This window comes from Elephas maximus, chromosome 10 (genome assembly GCF_024166365.1).
Source record: "Elephas maximus indicus isolate mEleMax1 chromosome 10, mEleMax1 primary haplotype, whole genome shotgun sequence".
NCBI classification, from domain to species: domain Eukaryota; kingdom Metazoa; phylum Chordata; class Mammalia; order Proboscidea; family Elephantidae; genus Elephas; species Elephas maximus.
The window spans coordinates 11,747,715-11,771,418 of NC_064828.1; the positions used below are offsets into that span (position 1 = coordinate 11,747,715).

General features: G+C 38.1%; 1 protein-coding gene across 4 annotated transcripts in view; it reads right to left on the reverse strand.

Annotated features, from left to right (window-relative positions):
• The window catches only part of GOLM2 (golgi membrane protein 2), a 103,722-nt gene that overhangs the window by 51,628 nt on the left and 28,390 nt on the right, over positions 1-23,704 (reverse strand). For 2 of the 4 annotated variants that reach the window (XM_049897824.1, XM_049897827.1), the window contains exons 5-6: positions 20,591-20,732; positions 20,194-20,274 (exon numbers count right to left, since the gene is read on the reverse strand). In XM_049897824.1, the coding sequence (XP_049753781.1) occupies positions 20,194-20,274; positions 20,591-20,732 (223 nt within the window). Of the gene's footprint in view, positions 1-20,193; positions 20,275-20,590; positions 20,736-23,704 lie in introns of all 4 variants that reach the window. The other 2 variants (XM_049897826.1, XM_049897823.1) reach the window with 1 other exon arrangement.

The window sequence follows — 23,704 nt, forward strand, 5'->3', positions numbered from 1 at the left end:
TTTAGCTATTTGGAGCCTTTTCATATAGAATTGGAGATTAGTTTTTCCATTTCATTAACAAATATTGTTGGGATTTGGATCGGGATTGCTAATCATTTTTGTTTTAATGTGGTAAATACATAGGTAGCAAAACATTTGCCATTTCAACAATCTTTACAAGTACAGTGAGATTTCATTTTTGAAGAAAATGTAAGTTTTATGCAAAGGGCTTTACCAGCAAGAATGCACAGAGTTAAGAGTTGAGATTTTCCTCTCCCTTAAGAAATGAAGGCAATAGGGAAAGATAGAATTTTTTACTCGCTACCACCGACTCCAAGGAGCCCTGGCAGTTCAGTGGTTAAACACTTGGCTGCTAACTGAAAGGCCGGCAGTTCAAATCCACCAGCTGCTGCGAGCAAGAAAGTTATGGCAGTCTGCTTCCGTGAAGTCTTATAGTCTTAGAAACTCTACGGGGCAGTTCTCCTCTGTCCTATAGGGCTGCTATGAGCCAAAATTGACTCAACAATGGGTTTGGTTTTGGTTTACTACTGACTCCATCACATTCCTGGGCAGCTTAACATGCTAGAAACGGAGACAGCAAAGAAGGAAACTAGGGAGAAGGGAAACAGATAAAAAGAAAAGGATAGAAAGCCACATATATAAGGCAGTTAGCGACACATTTTATTCCTCTAAGACTTCATTGTGGCAGAGACGATGCCATGTGATCCTATTTCATTACATTTTTCCTGGGCACAGAGGAACATCAGCCTTATTTATGGTTAGGGACTAAGGGACTAGGCTCTGACCACGGCTGCATAGGTGAAACCAAACATGCGACTTCCAGGTCTGGCCATAAAATCTGAGCAAATCACTCAGAATCTCCCTTCCCTTTCTGCAACAACTTATGAAGACGGTGGTACATATGGAAGGGGCCACATGGCTTGGAGGAATGCTGCAAAGAGACCACCCACCTGCATCAGATTGTGACATGACCAATAAATAAACCTTTATTGTATTACAGCCACTGCAATTTTACGGTTGTTTGTTAATGCATCACAGCCTTGTCAACCCTAACTAATATATTTGTATTATAATCCTCAAAGTTCATTCCAATACTTGTATTTTATTATTACATAGATCCATAGTTCTCTAAACATAAGAACCCAGGAAGATTAAAATTCACTCTAAGAAAGCACACCACTCAAATTGACAGCACGTTGAGGGTTTCTGGATCTCAGATACTCCCACTACCTTGTTTCTATTGCCAGCTGCAATGCCCAGTGCCCATTTCTTCACAGAGGACAGCTAAGTAACAACGATTCACTAATGTCTTCAAAGAGCAGCATTTTGACAGGTTTAACAATACAATTTTGTTTTGCTAACAGACTCTGAGAACATTAGCCATTTGGCAAATGTATCTGAAAAACGAAGGCAGTCACAATCTACAAATTTGTTGATCACTGTTAACCCTAGCTGGCCCCAGCACTACCTAAACCAGAAGAAAAAAAAGGCAGCTTCGTTCCGTATCAAGACTTGGTCATTCATATCCTTAACTTTATGTAATAATGTCTTCTGCTCAAGAACAAGGTAACTACTTGGAGGCAAACTTATGATTAGATAGGCAGAACTAAGCCAGATTCAAAGGGGCCTTTTTAATAAAACATGCAGGGCAAGCTGGGTGTTTTATAAACTCCTTTCACATATACTACCATCTTTACATATAGCCTTTTAAGTTGCTGCAGAAAGGGAGGGAGATTCTGAGTGATTTGCACAGATTTTATGACCAGACTTGGAAGTGACAGAGTAGTGACATGATGCCTTTACACAGTTTAAAGGAAACTCTGGTGGCGTGGTGGTTAAGAGCTACGCTGCTAAAAGGTCGGCAGTTTGAATCCACCAGGTGCTCCCTGGAAACTCTATGGGGCAGCTCTACTCTGTTCTATAGGGTTGCTATGAAGTCAGAATAGACTTGGTAGCATGGGGTTTATAAAGTTAAAGGTACATTTTTAATGACATATGTACTGCATGGTTCTATAGAAAATTTTGAAATATAGAAAAACAAAGAAATAAAAATTAACTGTAATTCTACCACCTAGAGACAATCATTGTTACCATTTGCAGAATATCTCTCTGGTGTTTTATTTTAATCTTATTTTATTTAATTTTTGATAGTTTCCCATGTCATTCAATTTTTTTCTACAGTATTCCGAAATGGTAGAGGCAAACCAAAATTCTGAATTTTACAGGCTTGGCTAACCAAACAGACCTGGGTAAAGAATTGCCACAAGGACTTTAAAGCCCCATAAACTGTGTCAGCTATGCTAGTTGGTAGCTAGACTTTTACTGCCTAGGAAAAAGTAACACGTGTTCTGTAAATGGAAACCCCGGTGGCACAGTGGTTAAGAGCTATGGCTGCTACCCAAAAGGCCGGCAGTTGGAATCCACCAGGCACTCCTTGGAAACCCTATGGGGCCGTTCTACTCTGTCCTATAGGGAAGCTATGAGTCGGCATCGGGTTTGGTTGGTTGGTTTGTTTTTGTTCTGTAAATACTTCAGTTTTCTATTCCTTCATACTTTGACTTTTTGCTTGGTTTCTTTGAAAAATTCCTTTTAAGAAACTCCAGGCTTATTTTTGTTGAACTAAGGGGAAAGATGATTTATTTACACCTAGGATAAGACAGGGCTTTCCCAGCAGTCAGAAGTAAGAAGTTACAGTTAATAACACTGGAGCAAATGAAGGTCTGGGAAAATGCTGGTGGTCTTGGAAGTAACTAAGAGTGCTGACCCTCATTCTCCAATTTTGCATAGAGTTCTTCAGACTTTTTTTCTATACTTATGTTGTTAGTTACTGTTGAGTCTATTACGACTCCTGGCGACCCCACGTATGCAGAGTAGAACTGTACCATAGGGTTTGCAAGGCTGTGACCTTTCAGAAGCAGATTGCCAGGCCTGTCTTCCAAGGCACCTCTGGACGGGTTTGATCCAACAACCTTGCAGCTACTAGTCGAGCATTTAACCATTTGCCCCACTCAGAGAATCTTCACATATACATATTGTCATGGATTGAACTATGTCCCCCAAAAGTGTCTGTCAGTTTGGGTAGGTCATGATTCTCAGTTTTGTATGACCGCCTATCATTTTGTCATCTGATGTGATTTCCCTATGTGCTGTAAATCCTATCTCTATGATGTTGATGAGATGGATTAGCGGCAAGTATGTTGATTGAGATCTACGAGGTTAGATTATGTCTTAATCCAATCTCTTTTGAGATATAAAAGAGAAAAGCAAGCAGAGAGACATGGGGCCTTAAACCACCAAGAAAGCAATACGGGAAAGAGGGCACATCCATTGAACCCACGATTCCTGTGCAGAGATGCTCCTAGACTACAGGAAGATTGATTACAAGGATATTTCTCTAGAGCTAACAGAGAGAGAAAGCCTTCCCCTGGAGCTGTCATCCTGAATTTGGACTTGTAGCCTACTAGACTGCAAAAGAATAAATTTATCTTTGTTAAAGCCATCCACTTGTGGTATTTCTGGTACAGCAGCACTAAATGACTAAGATATAGATCTATGTATATATACGTATATGGAGCTCTGATGGTACGGTGGTTAAGAGATCAGCAGTTCGAATCCACCAGCCAATCCTTGGAAACCCTATGCGGCAGTTCTACCCTGCCCTATAGGGTCACTATGAGTTGGAATCGACTCGATGTCAATGGTTATGGTACATATAGATCTATCTATATAAATTTCCCTTCACAAACATGAGATTATATTATACTTGCTTTCCTATAACCTGCTTTTTTCAATTAAAAAAAAAATTATAGAACCTTATCCATTGCTGGTGTGAATGCAAAATGGTACAGCCACTGCGGAAAACAGTTTGGCGGTTCCTCAAAAAGTTAAACATACAATTGCCATATGACCCAGTAATCCCAATTCTACGTATATACCCAAAAGAACTGAAAGCGAGAATGCAAACAGAAACTTGTATACCAGCGTTCACTGTAGCACTATTCACAATAGCCAAAAGGTGGAAACAACCTAAATGTCCATCAACAGGTGACTGGATAAATAAATGTGGTACATACAGACAATGGAATATTACACAACCATAAAGAGAAATGAAGTCTTGGTACATACCACAACATGGATAAACCTTGAAAACATTATACTGAGTGAAATAAGTTAGTCACAAAAGTACAAATATTGTATGATCCTACTTACATGACATAAGCAAAAGTTTATCACTAGTTACCAAGGGTGGAAGGGAGGGGGAAAGGAGGAGTAAACAAAACAGATCAAGTTATTGACCTACAAAATTTACATTCTTGTTGAGTAGATAAAAAAACTAAACAAAAAGATACAGGATATAAAATACCTGTCAGAGTGAAAAGTGCTATATATAAACTAAAACAGGAAGATGAGATAGAGTGGCAGGAGGTTCTATTTTAGATAGTTTGTCCAGGGGAGTCATTTTTGAGGTGATATTTGAGCAGAGTTGTGAATAAAATCTGGGCGAAGAACACTTAGGCAGAGACCAACAGGTACAAACAAAGGCCTCGAGACAGGCGCGTGCATAACTTATTTGTGGAGCAGTAAAGAAAAAAGTGAGGGTAAAGTGCTAGAAAATGAGGTCAGAGAGGAAAGAAGGGCAATATGAGTGAACCAGCAGTAAAAATAAGGTTAGAAATAGGTGGTTCCTATGATTCTAATTCATAGCAACCTTAGAGGTTAGAGTAGAACTGCCCTGTAGGGTTTCCAAGGAGCAGCCGGTGGATTCTAACTGCCAACCTTATATATATATATATATATATATATATATATATATATATATATATATATATATATATATATATATATATATATGTTCAAGGATTGAAACGTGAGTTAATAGTGAAAGGGTGAAGAAATGGAGACGCCCAGTAGAAAAATGGAAACTAAAAAAAAGAAATTTTAGAACTGAAAAATACAATATATATCTGAAATAAAAAACAAACTGGATGGGTTTAACAGCAGAGTAAATGCTTCAGAAAAAGGCATCGAGGAACTTAAAGATCTAAAGACTTTAAACAAGGCAAAGCAGAAAAGTTATTGCAAAAAACTGAACAGCACTTCACTGACCTATAAAAAAAAAAACCAAAACCCAGCACTACTGAGTTGATTCCAACTCATAGCGACCCTATAGGACAGAGTAGAACTGCCTCATAGAGTTTCCAAGGAGCACCTGGCGGATTCAAACTGCCGACCCTTCGATTAGCAGCCATAGCACTTTACCACTATGCCACCAGCATTTTCCATTGACCTATAAACAGTCTAAAATACATGGAACTTGAGTCTCAGAAGGAGATAAAAAAGAGGCTTTTTTTTGAGGAGGCAAGGGAGAGGCAGGAATAAAGCTCAGTGAAACCCAAGCAAAATAAATAAAAAGAAAACCATACCAAGGCACATTTTAATTGAACTGATGAAAATTACAGATAAAGACAAAATCTTAAAAGCAGTTAGAGGAAAAAACATACAATAATATAAGGAAGAGCAAAAAGAATTATGGCTGAGTTCTCAACAGAAACAATGGCAGCCAGAAGATGAAGAAATAACATCTTTAAAGTGCTGCGGGAAAAAACTATCAACCCAAATTTCTATATCCAGCAAAAAGAATACAGATGGTTTCAGATAAACAAAAGTTTAAAAAATTTGTTGCTAGAAGACTTGTACTTCAAGAAATGCCAAAAAAAAAAAAAAAAAAAAAGGTTCTCCAGGCTGAAAGGAAACAATCATCAAAATACAAACTCGAATCTACAGGAAGAAGGAATAAAGTGCACCAGAAATGGTAAATATGTGGTAAATATAAAAACCATAATGTTTCTTCTTTTATTTTCTTAAAAGATTGTTTAAGCCAAAACTAATACTACTGAAAATACTAGGGATCTGAACATATACAGAAGTAAACTACATGACAACAGCACAAACAGCAGGACCAAGTAAATGCAATTCTACCTTTATGAAGTTCTAACATTTTACATGAAGTGGCACAATATTATTTCTAAATAGACAATAGTAAGTAAAGAATGCATACTGTAATCCACAGAGCCACTAAAAAAAATACATATATATATATATATACAGAGATAAAGTTAAAAAAGAATGAGAGAAATGGACATCAATTAAATCCTCAAATCCATGAATCCTAACCATCCTATTCTCCGTGGGTGATATTCGCTGATTCAAAACCCTATTTTGAGTGGGCTTCCTAGAAGAGTTTCCTGCCTTTTGTGGCTTGTAGTCTGTGGGGATCTTGCCAGACCCTGCCTGGACCTGACGGCCCTGCCTTGCATGCTCTCGGCTGCTGACTCTAGATCAGATTCATGCACCCCACTTACTCCCTAACTCTAGATGTTTTGACCTTGCTCAACTCCTGGGCTGCTGTCACATTGTGCCAGTGGCCTCATTAGGGTTGGTGTCACCCAGTGCCGTAACCTCATGGTGTTACCACCGCCCCTCCATGGACCTCCTCCCACACAAGACCGTACAGAATCTTTAGTAAAGTTTTTTGTACTGATGTCACTCATAAATCATGATTCCCACACATCACTCCTTCTTTTCCTTTAATTACTACTTCACTCTCAAAAAAGTTATTGATACAGGTTCACAAACACTAGTCACCAAAACACTGTAGCTAAAACACCAGAAAATCTGACTGCATCAGCAACTATAAAAACATCGGCAGCAACAAAAACAACAGTGGGTGCTTGTAACTAACACACGCAGATGAAACCACAAGATACGAAGCGTCCTTGTAATTGCGTAATAATGTGACAGCTCTGACTGGAGGGCATTAGAAGGTTCACAAATTAAATTAGCATAGAGTTTTAGCTTTGTAGCTATAATGATGCATGTAAGCTTGGCTTACGAAAAATGTTTTTGTTGTTTTAACTAACTACAGGCATACTTTTACAAAAAAACAAATTTCTGCTGAAACACTGCAAGAGCAAAAAAATCCCATTTTGATTTCTTTTTTCTTAAGCGTGGCTCACACCCCTATGAGACAATGAAAGAAATGTCTTTCAGTTATAAATCAAATGCATCATTAGAAATTTATGTATATTCAGTAGCAATTTTCAGGAATACTTAAAAATTTAACACTATTAGTACTAGTATTTTTTCCCTACAGAAAAAAAATATAAAAAATAACTCCCCAATTTTACATAATTGCTTCTTTATAACAGGGATCTGTAACCTTTTTCGTAAAGGGCCATGCAGTAAATATCTCAGGCCTTTGGGTCATATGATTTCTGTAGCAATTGCCCATCTCTGCTGTTGTACCACAAAAGCAGCCATAGATAATACATAAATAAATATATGTGGCTGTGTTCCAATAAAACTTTATTTATTAAAATAGACATCCAGGCTTCAGTGTGCCCACCCATTTTATAAGCTGCCGAAGAGAAAAAATAAGTTAATTATATCTACAGTGATTCAACTTGTTTCAAATTTTTTATTGTATTGTTATAAATACAGATAATTTCCCCTCTAAGAGATCTGACCTTCAGAGAAAAAAATCTTTACAAAAACTTTAATGATTAACAACATTGCTTCTTTAAAACATAATCTTGGTATTTTTTCCTCCTCTCAAATATCACTTTAACTTTTTAAAAATTATTTGTCTATTTTTGAAAGGTGGGGCCAAGATGGCAGAATAGCCAGATGCTTCTGGTGAGCCCTCACACAACACAGATCTGAAAAAATCAGTGAAACCAGTATATTTATGAAAAGCTAAGAGCCCTGAACATCAAAGGAAAAGCTTGAAAATGGACTGAGAGGCAGTGGGAGGAACAGACAGTTCAGAAGCAGAGAGGAGTTACAGGACCTGAATTGCCAGGATCCCTCAGGCACCATTTCTGGGAGCGGCTGCAGCAGGCTTGAGGTAGCATTCAGCTGAAGTTTCCTCAGGGAGAAGGAACCAGCCACACAGCCTACTCACACCTCCAGAACCAGAGAAGAATGGCGCTCTCGGCAAAAGCTAAGTACTTACGTATATTTTACCGTGCACCCTGCCCCCGAGCCGGCATCAGTGGCTGTTGATTTCCCTGCACCTGAGATAGGCACTGCTGAGCACCCAGAGCCATCCTCCTGCCTTGAGTAGGAATAAATTCACAACTGGGGGAAAAGAAAATTTGCCAGCTCCACTAACCAGGGGAGCTCAGGACAGAAGCAGCTTCTACCCAAGCATAAATGGTCCATGGACTTTGAATACCTCTCCCCCCTGCATGTACCTGTGTGGGCCTACTTCAGGAGAATAGGCCCTTGCTGACAGACTGCAACCATTTTAGCTGTGTGACAGAGAAGTGGGTGTTTGATATTTGACACCACTTCGCCTATTAAATAGGGGCATAAGGACTTGTGGCTCCACTCAGGTCACCCAGCCACCCCTGACAGGTATCCAAGGATAACTGGTACCTCCCAGTCTTTACAACCAAAAGCACTGGGTGCCCATGGTCCATCTGCAGAAACCATCCACCTGTACGCTCTAGGGAACAGGGGTGCATTTTCCTCACAGGTACATGAGGGACAGTTCTCAGCCCCCTGCCTTGTTCAACGGGTGACCCCTGCTGCAACCAGATACCAGTACCTATACCAATCACCCCCACCCCTCTAAGACTCCAGGTCAGAGCCTGTACCACACACTTGATGATCAGCCACCTGAGCTGAATTCATACAAGAAAACTGAATGGACTCCTAGACTGACATACCTGATAACAACTCTAGCCATCTGGTGAAAGGACGTCAGAGTTTCAAAGGTGAAAATACTCAAGCTAGCTCACTCAAGCAAGCCATTTGGGCATATCAAAACAAAACAAAGCAAGAAGCAAGGATACAGTAAGCAAACACAAAACAAATACAATAAATTATACATGGCTCAGAGACAACAGTCAATATCAAGTCACATAATGAAACAGACCATGATCACTTCAACAAGCTCTCAAAACAAAGAATCAAGGGATCTTCTGGATAAAGGTGCATTTTGGGACTTACTGGACGCAGATTTCAAAAGATTAATATACAGAACTCTTCAAGACATCAGGAATGAGATTAGGAAGGAGATCAGGCACTATGCAGAACAAGCCAAGGAACACACAGATAAACTAGTTAAAGAAATTAAAAAGGTTATTCAAGAACATAATGAAAAATTTAATAAGCTGCAAGAATCCATGGAGAGACAGCAATGAGAAATTCAGAAGATTAACAATAAAATTACAGAATTAGACAACTTGATAGAAAGTTAGAGGAAAAGAACTGAGGAAGTGGAAAGCAAAATTGGTGAGCTTGAAGATAAAGCACTTGGGACCAGTATATTTGAAGAAAAATCTGATAAAAGGATTTAAAAAAATGAAGAAACCTTAAGAATCATGTGGGGCTCTATCAAGAGATATAACCTATGAGTCATTGGAGTACCACAACAGTGAGGGATAACAGGAAATACAGAGGGAATTGTTGAAGATTTCTTCGCAGAAAACTTCCCTGATATCATGAAAGATGAGAAGACATCTGTCCAAGATGCTCACTGAACTCCACATAAGGTAGATCTCAAAAGAAAGTGACCAAGACATATTATAATCAAACTTGCCAGAACCAAAGATTAATAGAGAATTTTAAGAGCAGCTAGGGATAAGCAAAAAGTCGCCTCCAAAGGAGCGTCAATAAGAAAAAACTCGGACTACGCAGCAGAAACCATGCAGGCAAGAAGGCAATGGGATGATTTATATAAAGCAATGAAGGAAAAAAACTGCCAACCAAGAATCATATATCCAGCAAAACTGTCTCTTAAATATGAAGGTGAAATTAAGACATTTCCAAATAAACAGAAATTTAGGGAATTCGTAAAAACCAAACCATAACTATAAAAAAAAAAAAAAAAATTTTTTTTTTTTTTAATACTAAAAAGAGTTCTCTGGTTAGAAAATCAATAATATCAGATATCAACCCAAGACTAGAACACAGGACAAAGCAACCAGATGTCAACCCAGAAAGGGAAATTACAAAAATAAATCAAGATAAAAAAATGCTCAAAACAGGGAAACAGCAATGTCATTACGTAAAAGAAGCCAACATTAAAACAATAAAGAGGGCCTGAGAAATGTAGTCACAGATCTTTCAAATGGAGAGGAGGTCAAGGCAATATAAAGAAATAAAAGTAAGGTTTAAACTTAGAAAAATAGGGGTAAATATTAAGGTAAATACAAAGGAGGCTAACAATCCTACTCATCAAAATGAATACAAGAAAAAAAAATAAACACTCAGCAGAAACAAAATCAACAACAATGAATAAGAGGAAAAGACAATATATAATCTACTCAGCACAAAAAATTAAGTGGGAAAAAGAAACTGTCAACAACACACAAAATGCATCAAAATGACAACACTAAACTCATCCCTATCTATAATTACACTGAATATAAATGGACTAAATGCATCAATAAAAAGACAGAGAGTGGCAGAATGGATTAAAAAACACCAACCATCTATATGCTGCCTACAAGAGACACACCTTAGACTTAGAGGCACAAACTAAAACTTAAAGGATGGAAAAAAACATATATCAAGCAAACAACAATCAAAAAAGAGCAGGAGTGGCAATATTAATTCCTGACAAAATAGACTTTAAAGTTAAATCTACCACAAAGGATAAGGAAAGACACTATATAATGATTAAAGGGACAATATACTAGGAGGATATAACCGTATTAAATATCTATGCACCCAATGACAGGGCTGCAAGATACATAAAACAAACTCTAACAGCATTGAAAAGTGAGATAGACAGCTCCACAATTATAGTAGAGACTTCAACACACCACTTTCAGTGAAAGACTGGATATCCAGAAAGCAGCTCAATAAAGACACGGAAGATCTAAATGCCACAATCAACCAACTTGACCTCATAGACATATACAGAACACTCCATCCAACGGCAGCCAGGTACACTTTCTTTTTCAACACACAAGGAATGTTCTCTAGAATAGACCACGTATTAGGTCATAAAGCAAGCCTTCGCAGAATCCAAAACATCGAAATATTACAAAGCATCTTCCCTGACCATAAGGCCATGAAACTAGAAGTCAATACAGAAAAAGCAGGGAAAAGAAATCAAACGCTTGGAAACGGGACGATACCCTGCTCAAAAAAGACTGGATTATAGACGACATTAAGGATGGAATAAAAAAATTCACAGAATCCAATGAGAATGAAAACACTTCCTATCACAACCTTTGGGACAAAGTGAAAGCAGTGCTCAGAGGTCAATTTATATCAATAAATGCACCTATACAAAAAGAAGAAAGGGCCAAAATCAAAGAATTATCCCTACAACTTCAACAAATAGAAAGAGAGCAACAAAAGAAACCCTCAGGCACCAGAAGAAGTAATAAAACATACAGCAGAATTAAATGAAACAGAAAACAGAAAAACAATTGAAGGAGTTAACAAGACCAAAAGCTGGTTCTTTGAAAAACTAAACAAAATTGATAAACCATTGGCCAAAGTGACAAAAGAAAAACAGGAGAGGAAGCAAATAACCTGAAAAAGAAATGAGATGGGTGATATTACAACAGACCCAACTGAAATTAAAAGAATCATACCCGATTACTATGAAAAACTATACTCTAACAAATTTGAAAACCTAGAAGAAATGGATGAATTCCTAGAAACACACTACCTATCTAAACTAACACAAACAGAGGTAGAACAACTAAATAGACCCATAACAAAAGAAGAGATTGAAAAGGTAGTCAAAAAACTCCCAACAAAAAAAAGCCGTGGCCCGGATGGCTTCACTGCAGAGTTCTACGAAACATTCAGAGAAGAGTTAACACCACTACTACTATAGGTATTTCAGAGCATAGAAAAGGACTGAATACGCCCAAACTCATTCTATGAAGCCAGTATACCTCTGATACCAAAACCAGGTAAAAAACAAACAAACAAACCCATTGCTGTCAAGTCAATTCGGACTCATAGCAACCCTACAGGACAGAGCAGAACTGCCCCACATGGTTTCCAAGGAGCGCCTGGTGGATTCGAACTACCAACCTTTTGGTTAGCAGCTGTGGCACTTAACCACTATGCTACCAGGGTTTCCAAAACCAGACAAAGACACCACAAAAAAAGAAAATTACAGACCTATATCCCTCATGAACTTAGATGCAAAAATCCTCAACAAAATTCTAGCCAATAGAATTCAACAACATATCAAAAAAATAATTCACCATGACCAAGTGGGATTCATACCAGGTATGCAGGGATGGTTCAACATTAGAAAAACAATTAATGTAATCCATCATATCAATAAAACAAAAGACAAGAACCACACGATCTCATCAATTGATGCAGAAAAGGCATTTGATAAAGTTCAACACTCATTCATGATAAAAACTCTTAGCAAAATAGGAATAGAAGGAAAATTTTTCAACATAATGAAGGGCATTTATACAAAGCCAATAGCCAACACCATCCTAAATGGAGACAGTGTGAAAGCATTCCCCTTGAGATCAGGAACAAGACAAGGATGCCCTTTATCACCACTCTTATTCAACATTGTGCTGAATGAAGGTCCTAGCCAGGGCAATTAGGCTAGATAAAGAAATAAAGCGCATTCAGATTGGTAAGCAAGAAGTAAAACTATCTCTGTTTGAAGATGACATGATCTTATACACAGAAAACTCTAAGGAATCCTCAAGTAAACTACTGAAACTAATAGAAGAGTTCAGCAGAGTATAAGGATACAAGAAAAACACACAAAAATCAGTTGGATTCCTCTACACCAACAAAAAGAACATCAAGGAGGAAATTACCAAATCAATACCATTTACAGTGCCCCAATAGCCCCAATAAATCTTACCAGAGACGTGAAAGACCTATACAAAGAAAACTACAAGACACTACTGTAAGAAACCAAAAGAGACCTACGTAAGTGGAAAAACATACCTTGCTCCTGGATAGGAAGACTTAGCATTGTAAAAATGTTTATTCTATCAAAAGCCTTCTACAGATACAATGTAATTCTGATCCAAATTCCAACGACATTTTTTAACAAGATGGAGAAACAAATCACCAAGCTCATATGGAAGGGAAAGAGTCCCTGGATAAGTAAAGCATTACTAAAAAAGAAGAACAAAGTGGGAGGCCTTACTGTACCTGATTTTAGAACCTATTATACCGCCACAGTAGTCAAAACAGCCTGGTACTGGTACAACAACAGATCCATAGACCAATGGAACAGAATTGAGAATCCAGACATAAATCCATCCACATATGAGCAGTTGATATTTGACAAAGGCCCAAAGTCAGTTAAATGGGGAAAAAACAGTCTCTTTAAACAAACGGTGCTGGCATAAATGGCTATCCATTTGCAAAAAAATGAAACAAGACGCATACCTCACACCATGCACAAGAAGTAACTCAAAATGGATCAAAGACCAAAATATAAAATCTAAAATGATAAAGATCATGGTAGAAAAAATAAGGACAATGCTAGGAGCCCTAATACATTGCATAAACAGTACACAAAACATTACTAACAATGCAGAAGAGAAACTAGGTAACTGGGAGCTCCTAAATATCAAATACCTATGCTCATCCAAAGACTTCACCAAAAGAGTAAAAAGATTACCTACAGACTGTGAAAAATTTTCAGCTATGACATTTCTGAACAGCATCTGATCTCTAAAATCTACATGATACTGCAAAAACTCAACTACAAAAAGACAAACAACCCAATTAAAAAATGGGTAAAGGATATGAACAGGCAGTTCACTAAAGAAGACATTCAGGTAGCTAACAGATACATGAGGAACTGCTCATGATCATTAGCCATTAGAGAAATGCGAATTACAACTACAATGAGATTCCATCCATCTCACTCCAACATGGGTGGCATTAGTCCAAAACACACAAAATAATAAATGTTGGAAAGGTTGTAGCAAGACTGGAACACTTCTACACTGCTGGTGGGAATGTAAAATGGTACAACCACTTTGGAAATCGATTTGGCACTTCCTTAAAAAAATAGAAATAGAGTTACCATATGATCCAGCAATCCCACTCCTTGGAATATGTCCTAGAGAAATAAGAGCCTTTACATGAATGGATACACGCACACCCATGCTTATTGCAGCACTGTTTACAACAGCAAAAAGACAGAAGCAACCAGGGTACCCATCAACAGATGAATGGATAAATAAATCATGGTATAGTCACACAATGGAATACTATGCATTGATAAAGAACAGTGATGAATCCATGAGACATTTCATAACATGGAGGAACCTGGAAGGCATTATGCTGAGTGAAATTAGTCAGTTGCAAAAGGACAAATATTGTATGAGACCACTATTATAATAACTCAAGAAATAGTTTAAACAGAGAAGAAAATATTCTTTGATGGTTACAAGAAGGGGGGGGCAGGAAGGAGGGAGAGTTGTTTTCACTAATTAGATAGCTGATGAGAATTATTTTAGGTGAGGGGAAAGACAACATACAATACAGGAAAGGTCAGCACAACTAGACCAAACTGAAAGCAAAGAAGTTTCCTGAATATACTGAATGCTTCGAAGGACAGCACAGCAGGGGTGAGGGTTCGGGGACCATGGTTTCAGGGGACATCTAAGTCAATTGGCATAATAAAATCCTAAGAAAACATTTGCATTCCACTTTGGAGAGTGGTTTCTGGGGTCTTAAACACTAGCAAGCAGCCATCTAAGATGCATCAATGCGTCTCAACCCACCTGGAGCAAAGGAGAATGGAGAACAAAAACACTAGGTAATTATGAGCCCAAGAGACAGAAAGGACCACATAAGCCAGAGACTACATCAGCCTGAGACCAGAAGAACTAGACAGTGCCTGGCTACAAGCGATGACTGCCCTGACAGGGAGCACAACAGAGAACCCCTGAGGGAGCAGGAGAGCAGTGGGGTACAGAGCCCAAATTCTTGTAAAAAGACCAGACTTAATGGTCTGACTGTGACTAGAAGGACCCTGGAGGTCATGGTCCCCAGACCTTCTGTTAGCCCAAGACAGGAACCATTCCCAAAGCTAACTCTTCAGACAAGGATTGGACTGGACTATGGGTAGAAAATGATACTGGTGAAGAATGAGCATCTTGGATCAAGTAGACACATGAGACTATGTTGGCATGTCCTGTCTGGAGGGGAGATGAGAAAGCAGAGGGGGTCAGAAGCTGGCGGAGGGGACACGAAAATAGAAAGTGGAGGGAAGGAGTGTGCTGTCTCATTAGGAGGAGAGCAATTAGGAGTATATAGAAAGGTGTCTGTAAGTTTTTGTAGGAGATCCTGACTTGATTTTTAAACTTTCACTTAAAACACAATAAAAATTTTGTAAAAATCACTTTTCTGCATGTAAAAAAAAATTATTTGTGTTTTAATGTTGTTGTTAGGTGCCACTGAGTCAGTTCTGACTCATAGCGACCCTATGTACAACACAACACTGCCCAGTAATGCGCCATCTTCATAATAATTACTATGTTTGAGCCAGTGTTGCAGCCACTGTGTCAATCCATCTCATCCAGGGCCGTCCTCTTTTTTTGCTAACCCTCTATCTTACCAAGCGTGATGTCCTCCTCCAGTGACTGGTCCCTCCTGACAACATGTCCAAAGTACATAAGATGAGGTCTCACCATCCTTTCTTACAAGGAGCACTCTGGCTGTATTTCTTCCAAGACAGACTTGTTCGTTCTTCTTCAATATTCTTCACCAACACCATAATTCAAAGGCATCAATTCTTCTTCGGTTTCCTTATTTATCATCCAACTTTCACATGCATATAAGGCAATTGAAAACATCATGGCTTAGGTCAGGCATAGACTAGTTCTCAAAGTGACTTTTTGCTTTTTAACACTTTAGAGACGTCTTTTACAGCAGATTTGCCCAATATGTCATTTGATTTCTTGACTGCTGCTTCCATGGGTGTTGATTGAGGATCCAAGTAAAATGAAACTCTTGACCACTTCAATATCTTCTCTTTTTATCGTGATGTTGCTTATTAGTTCAGCCGTGAGAATTTTTGTCTTCTTTATGTTGAGGGGTAATCCATACTGAAAGCTGTGTGGTCTTGGATCTCTGTTAGTAAGTGCTTCAAGTCCTCTTCACTTTCAGCAAGCAAGGCTGTGTCATCTGCATAAATTGCAGGTTGTTAATGAGTCTTCCACCAATCCTGACGTCCTGTTCTTCATATAGTCCAGCTTCTCAGATTATTTGCTCAGGATACAGACTGAATAAGTATGGTGAAAGGATACAACCCTGACACACACCTTTCCTGAGTTTAAACTACACAGTGTCTCCTTGTTCTGTTAGAATCACTGCCTCTTGGTCCATGTACAGGTTCTTCATGGGCACAATTAAGTGTTCCGGAATTCCCATTCTTCACAATGTTATCCATAACTTTTTATGATCGACACAGCTGATCTTCCTATCTTCCAACTTTCTTGACATAAATGAGTGAGCACCACCAGTGATGCATCCATTTGTTGAAACATCTCAGTTAGTATTCTATCAATTCTTGTAGCCTTGTTTTTCGCCAATGCCTTCAGTGCAGCTTGGAGTTCTTCCTTCAATATCATTGGTTCTTCCTTGATCATATGCTACCTCCTGAAATGGCTGAATGCCGAACGTTGACCAATTTTTTTTGGTACAGTGACTCTGTGTATTCCTTCCATCTTCTTTTAATGCTTCCTGTATCGTTCAATATTTTGCTCATAGAATCCTTCAAAATTGCAACTCGAGGCTTGAATTTTTTCTTCAGTTCTTTCAGCTTGAGAAATGCCAAGCATGTTCTTCCCTTTTGGTTTTCTAAATCCAAGTCTTTGCACACTTCATTACTGTTTCATGCTATAGATTGAATCATGTCCCCCTAAAATGTATGTCAACTTGGCTAGGCCATGATTCCCAGTATTGTGTGGTTGTCCACCGTTTTATCATCTGATATGATTTTCTGATGTGTTATAAATCCTACCTCTAAAATGTTAACAAGGCAGGATTAGAGGCAGTTATGTTAATGAGGCAGGACTCAATCTACAAGATTAGGTTGTATCTTAAGTCAATCTCTTTTGAAATATAAGAGAGAAAAGCAAGCAGAGAGACAGAGGAACCTCGTTAGCACCAAGCAAGAAGAGTCAAGAGCCTTATTTACATCCTTTGGACCCAGGGTTCCTGAGCTGAGAACCTCCTAGTCCAGGGGAAGATTGATGATGAGGATCTTCCCCCCAGAGCCAACAGAAAGAGAAAGCCTTGCCCTCGAGCTAGTGCCCTAAATTCAGACGTCTAGTCTCCTAAGCTGTGAGCGAATAAATTTCTGTTTGTTCAAGCTATCCACTCGAGGTATTTCTGTTACAGCAGCACTAGATAATTAAGACAAATACTTTACTTTGTCTTCTCAAGCTGCTCTTTGAAATCTTCTGTTCAGCTCTTTTACTCAATCAATTCTTCCATTCGCTTTAGCTATTCTATGTTCAAGGGCAAACTTCAGTCTCTTCTGACATCCATTTTGGTATTTTCTTTCTTTCTTGTGTTTTTAGTGACCTTTTGCTTTCTTTGTATATGACATCCTTGACGTCATCCCATAACTTATCTGGTCTTTGATCATTAGCGTTCAATACGTCAAATCTATCCTTGAGATGATCTCTAAATTCAGGTGGGATATTCTCAAGGTTGTACTTAGGCTCTTGTGTTCTTGTTTAATTTTCTTCAGCTTCAACTTGAATTTGCATATGATCAATTGATGGTCGGTTCTACAGTCAGCCCCTGGCCTTGTTTTGACTGATGATATTGAGCTTTTCCATTGTCTCTTTCCACAGATGTAGTCAATTTGATTCCTATATATTCCATCTGGTGAGGTCCACATGTATAGTCACCATTTATGTTGGTGAAAAAAGGTATTCGCAATGAAGAAGTCATTTGTCTTGCAAAATTCTACCATGCAATCTCCGGCATCATTTCTATCACCAAGGCCATATTTTCCAACTATCAAGCGTTCTTTGTTTCTAACTTTAGCATTCCATTCACCAGTAATTATCAGTGCATCTTGATCGCTCGTTTGATCAATTTTAGACTGTATAACTTGGTAAAAAATCTTCAGTTTCCTCATCTTTGGCCTTAGTGGTTCGTGCATAAATTTGAATAATAGTCATATTAACTGGTCTTCCCTATAGGTGTATGGATATTATCCTATCACTGACAGCACTGTACTTCAGGATAGGTCTTGAAATGTTCTTTTTGACAACAAGCACAACGCCATTCTTCTTCAATTTGTCATTCCGGAATAGTAGACCATGTGATTGTCTGATTCAAAATGGCCAAACAATACCAGTCTATTTTAGCTCATTAATGCCTAAGATACTGATCTTTATGCGTTCCATTTCATTTTTGACGACTTCCAATTTTCCTCAATTCATACTTTGTACATTTTATGCTCTGATTATTACTGGATGTTTGCAGCTGTTTTTTCTCATTTTGAATTGTGCCATATCAGCAAATGAAGGTCCCAAAAGCTTTATTGCATCAATGTCATTAAGGTCAACTCTACTTTGAGGAGGCTGCTCTTCCCCGGTCATATTTTGAGTGTCTTCCAACTGAGGGGCTCATCTTGTGGCACTATATCAGACAATGTTCCACTGCTATTTATAAAGTTTTCACTGGTCAATTTTTTCAGGAGTAGACTGTCAGGTCCTTCTTCCTAGTGTGTCTTACTCTGGAAGCTCCACTGAAGCCTGTCCACCAAGGATGATCCTGCTGGTATTTGAAATACTGGAAGCATAGCTTCCAGTTATCACAGCAACACGCAAGCCCCCACAGTACGACAAACTGACAGACGCATGGTGGATTTTTTGAATAGGTAGCTTAAAATGTAAAATAAAGGCAATGTAAAAGAGATTAATTAGCTTCAAACTCAGTGAGTCAAGGACTAGAATAAGTGCTGCAAAAATTCAAAAGAAGACAACATAGTCACTGCCCTCAACATTTCTTTAATTAACGTCTAAGCCAGTAGTTCTTGAACTTTAGTGTAGATCAAAATTACCTGAAGCGGTTGTTTAAAAATAGATTGCTGGCCCCATTCCTAAAATTTCTGATTCAGTGGGTCTGGAGTGGGATCTGAGAATTTGCGTTTCTAACAAGTTCCCAGGTAATGTTGACACTGTTGGTCCAGGAATCACTGGATTACTTCATTGCCTTACTTACGTCATAGTTTTAAATTTATGTTATTGCTCTTGTCCTTATCTTTAGTTTAGGGGAATAAACTATGAATGGGAAACCCACAAGAATACAGACATGAAAAAATGTGAAAAGAGAACCAAGCTATACACATGAAAAAATACTTCATTTATTTGGACCTCTGACTCAGCAATTTCAGCCATGTACACTACCTATAAACACAAAAGCAATCACTGAGATTGAGAAAGAATGAAACAGTCAGAGGAGGCAAAGATGTACTGTTACTTCTGATTTTTCTGCCATAAAAATTTGGGGTGGGGTGTGGCAGGGTGCAGGGGAGGGGGCCTATAAAAATCAAGACACAAATAAATGGCAAGAAAAACAAAGAAGAGATATGAAGACGAGACACCAAATGGAATAAGAGGACAGCGGTGATAGACTCGATGTGAAAAGGGATAAAAAGCTGACTCATTATTGAAGAAAGAGATATACACTGAACAGAAGTGGTATTAAAGAAGAAGAAAAAAGAAGTGATTAAACTATTTAAAAGTGTGGGGTAATTCACTGAAAGGACAAGCTAAGTGCTAAAAACCTAAATAGTTCCTGTAAGGGTATTACTATACCATATTAAAGGACACCAATACCACAACAATCTGCCAAAATTAAGTATTTAAGAAATGAACCATGTATACTTTCAGTATGCATAAATGACTCTAACATAGTACAACTGTCATAAACAATAGTGCTGTCATCAAGAAAAAGTTAAATATGGTGGACTCTATCAAGGCAAAAAAAAGTATGTTTAAACATTTTGGCAAAAGATTTCATAAACACTATATCAAAAAAGCCCTGTCAGTTAATGGCTAATTAATTAAAAATATCAGTTATCCAGATACCTGTGACTTTTGCCAACTTTTACTCCAAAAGAGAATCAAAGTCTCATGAAAAATAATATGATCCCTTTGGTTGAATTTTCTAATGATTTTTACTTACAAGAGGGAAGATCTTCGACTTTCCCAAGGTCATTCTCCTCTATTCCAGGCATCCCTGCATCACCTCCTCGCTTGATTTGCTCTGTGCCAACAACAAAAATATATAATTCTATATTTCCCCTTCCACAAGTTAGAAATGTGTTCAAGGAATGGAGCAATCAATTCCTAAAGCAACAGGCTACACTAACTGAACGCCTTCGCGGCACTTTGCTTTGGACATAGGTGTAACTAAAACAACTTACTCTTTTTTTTTTCTATCAAAGGATTCAAATTTGAAACAATACAGGCTAACATCAAACTGAACTAAAACCAAACCAATTTTATGACTGAAAATGCTCACTTCAAAATGGTGAGGAAAAAGTCAACATCGTATTAACAAAACAAAATAAAAATAATACCTTTCCCATGTGGACTATGATTGCTTGAAGGCTCTTCATTCTTATTTGCAGCATTCTCAGCTACTTTTGGAATATTTTTAGGTACTTCATGATCATTGACGCCCAATTCATTCCCATCATTTGACTGACTCTTGTGGGCCTCCTGCTGTTAAATAAAGATTTGGTTATTACTAGTAAAGATTTTTCAGTTCAAAATGGTAAACCATTGACACAACTATTAAATGTTCTGAAACAGTTCATCTTTTAAAGCATGTACCATGGGTCCAAGTTCTGAACGCTTGGAAGTATGGGATATAATACTATTTTCCATTAAGTTTTTATGCCTTATACTGAAGTCAAAAAATAACTAAAACTTTTTAAAGCCCCCAGTTACAGAAAATGGTCTAAAATACTAGGCAGAACTAATTCTTTTTGGCTCTGCTGATGGAGTGATTTTTAAGGACAGCCTGCTCAGTACCATGGGTTACTGTGAAGGCCTACAGTTGGACATCATCCCGTGTGCTGTGTGGACAGGGTGGGTTCTCTGTAGGCCTTTGTTGGAATCAAGCAGGATGGCAGATAGGAGGCAGGCACATGGGTGCCCCCTCCAGTGTGACAGATGGCTATCGGGATTGTTACGCTTTTCCTCAAGAGGAGACAATAAAGGTGAAAAACAGACAAACTTCTTTCCAGGTGCACTGGCTACCCAAGCATACCAAGTAATGGCAGGGCAATACACAGGTCAGTGCTCCCTCCAACTTGCTCCTAACCATTTCATTTCCTTGGACACTTGAATCTTCAAGTATATGGTTAGGCCTGACTCAGCAACCAATGGCCTGATCAACAGGTGAGGTGGTTTCTCATATTGGTTGAGTCACTTCAATGGAAAAGTGGAAAGGCAAAGAGTCAAGAACACACACTTGGGCTGCTACATAGGTCTCTCTAGTTAATATTTAATGCCTATATAAACGCTTTGTAAATTCTAAAGCATTATGCAATGTGATTATCAGTAATTTTACAAAAACAATAGTACTAAAAAATCTACAGGAAATCTAGAAAAACAAGCACCAAATCTCAAGAATTTGTCACAATAAGGGAGAAGAAGGGGAGCTTTGACAATCAGGGGTAGGTTTCCCAGTGTATCTGACAGAAAATCAGCAACAATCACTTGTACCACGCTTCATAGTTTAAAACTGCTTTCATATGTACCCTACAGCAGAGATAAATTAATAGTTTGGGCAAAAACAAAACAAAGTAAAACTGAGGCTTAAAAAAGTTAAATAACTCGTCCAAGGGAACAAATTTAGAGAACTGTAGAAAAGAGATTCAAACCATGGTCTTTCTGACTCCAGATCTCACACTTTGAATCACCATGTTATACTGCCTCACTGTACATTTTCAGTGAGCTTCGTAGGCTAGAACCAATTTTTGAGAATGTAATCACTGTTGAGCGAAATGATAAACTTAAATTTTTGTACATGCTGAGGATGAGAAAATCTATGAGGCACACCTGAGCAGCCATTTAGTATCTCTATGTATTTTCAATGTAATACAATATCATAAGGGTATTTCTATAGTAGAGGAGCCCTGGTGGCACAATGGTTAAGCGCTCGGCTGCTAATGGAAAGGTTGGTAGTTTGAATCCACCGGTGGCTCCTCAGGGGAAAAGACCTGGCGATCTGCTCCCATAAGGATTACAGCCTAGGAAACCCTAAGGGGCAGTTCTACCCTGTCTTATAGGGTTGCTATGAGTTGGAATCAACTTGATGGCACACAGCAACATTTCTATAGTATTCCACTATTTTAGAGATGTGGATACAACAAGTAATATTAAACAAAAATTAAAAGCCAATAAACTACTGTTTAAAAATATTTTTCCAACTAAAATAGTTCATAAAGATGTTGTCCCTCTGATGCATTATTAATGACAGTACCTTTATGTGAATGGACAATATTAAATATTTTTAATAAAATAAGGTGGTTTTCTATACATAATATTGGTGATTTGGTGAGAGGAACATCTAATTTTTTTTAAATAAAAACTTTTACTCTAAAATAATTTTAGATTTACAGAAAAGTTGAAAAGATAATACAGAGAGTTCACTTGTTCACCTCACCCAGTATTCCCTAAAGTTAATATCTTGTATTACCACGGATTCAAACTGCTGACCTTCTGGTTAGCAGCTAAGCTCTTAACCACTGCACCACCAGGGCTCTATTATCACGGTACATTTGTCAAAACTAAAAAAGCAACATGAGTACATTTTTATTATCTAAATTTTAGACTTCATTTAGATTTCACCAGTGTTTCCACTAAGCCTTCTTTTCTGTCCCAAGGTCAATATAGGACACTAACTATGTTTAAGTCCTCAGGTCTCCTTAGTCTCCTCTGGTCTATGACAGTTTCTCTGTCTTTGTAGCATGAAAGCAGTAAACAAATGAGCATGGTTGTGTCCCAATAACATTTTATTTACGGGCGTTAAATGTGAATTTCTTATAATTTTCACATCACAAAATATCATTATTATTTTTATTTTTTGAACTATTTAAAAATGTAAAAACTATTCTTAATTCGTGGACAGTACAAAATCAAGTAGCAAGCTGGATGTGGCCTATAGGCTATAGTTTACCAACCTCTTCTCTAGAGTAATTTCCAAAATGGGCAGGTGCTTGGTTAAAAAAAAAAAAAAAAGAAACCTGAACACAACTTATGCTTGTTTCATATTGCTAACATTGAGTTTGTTCCTATGGAAAAAGAATTTGGATTTCACAGAATTGGCTTGTCATAGCAGCTGAAGAATGGGGAGTGAAGCGGGGGAGCAGAATTAGGCACCTCCATCTTGGAAACCCTGGTGGTGTAATGGTTAAGAGCTACGGCTGCTAACGAAAAGGTCAGCAGTTCAAATCCACCAGCCGTTCCTTGGAACCCTATGCGGCAGTTCTACTCTGTCCTACAGGGTTGCTATGAGCCAGAATCGACTCAATGGGAATGGGTTTGGTTTGGGTTTTTTTATCCCTGTCTGGCCTATTCCATTTAGGGCAGGAGAATGGTAGGAAAGGATTAGAGAGGATGTTGACTAATAATGTAAAAATAGCCTAGTACAGAAGAGCAGAGGGAGAGGCAACTATCCTTGC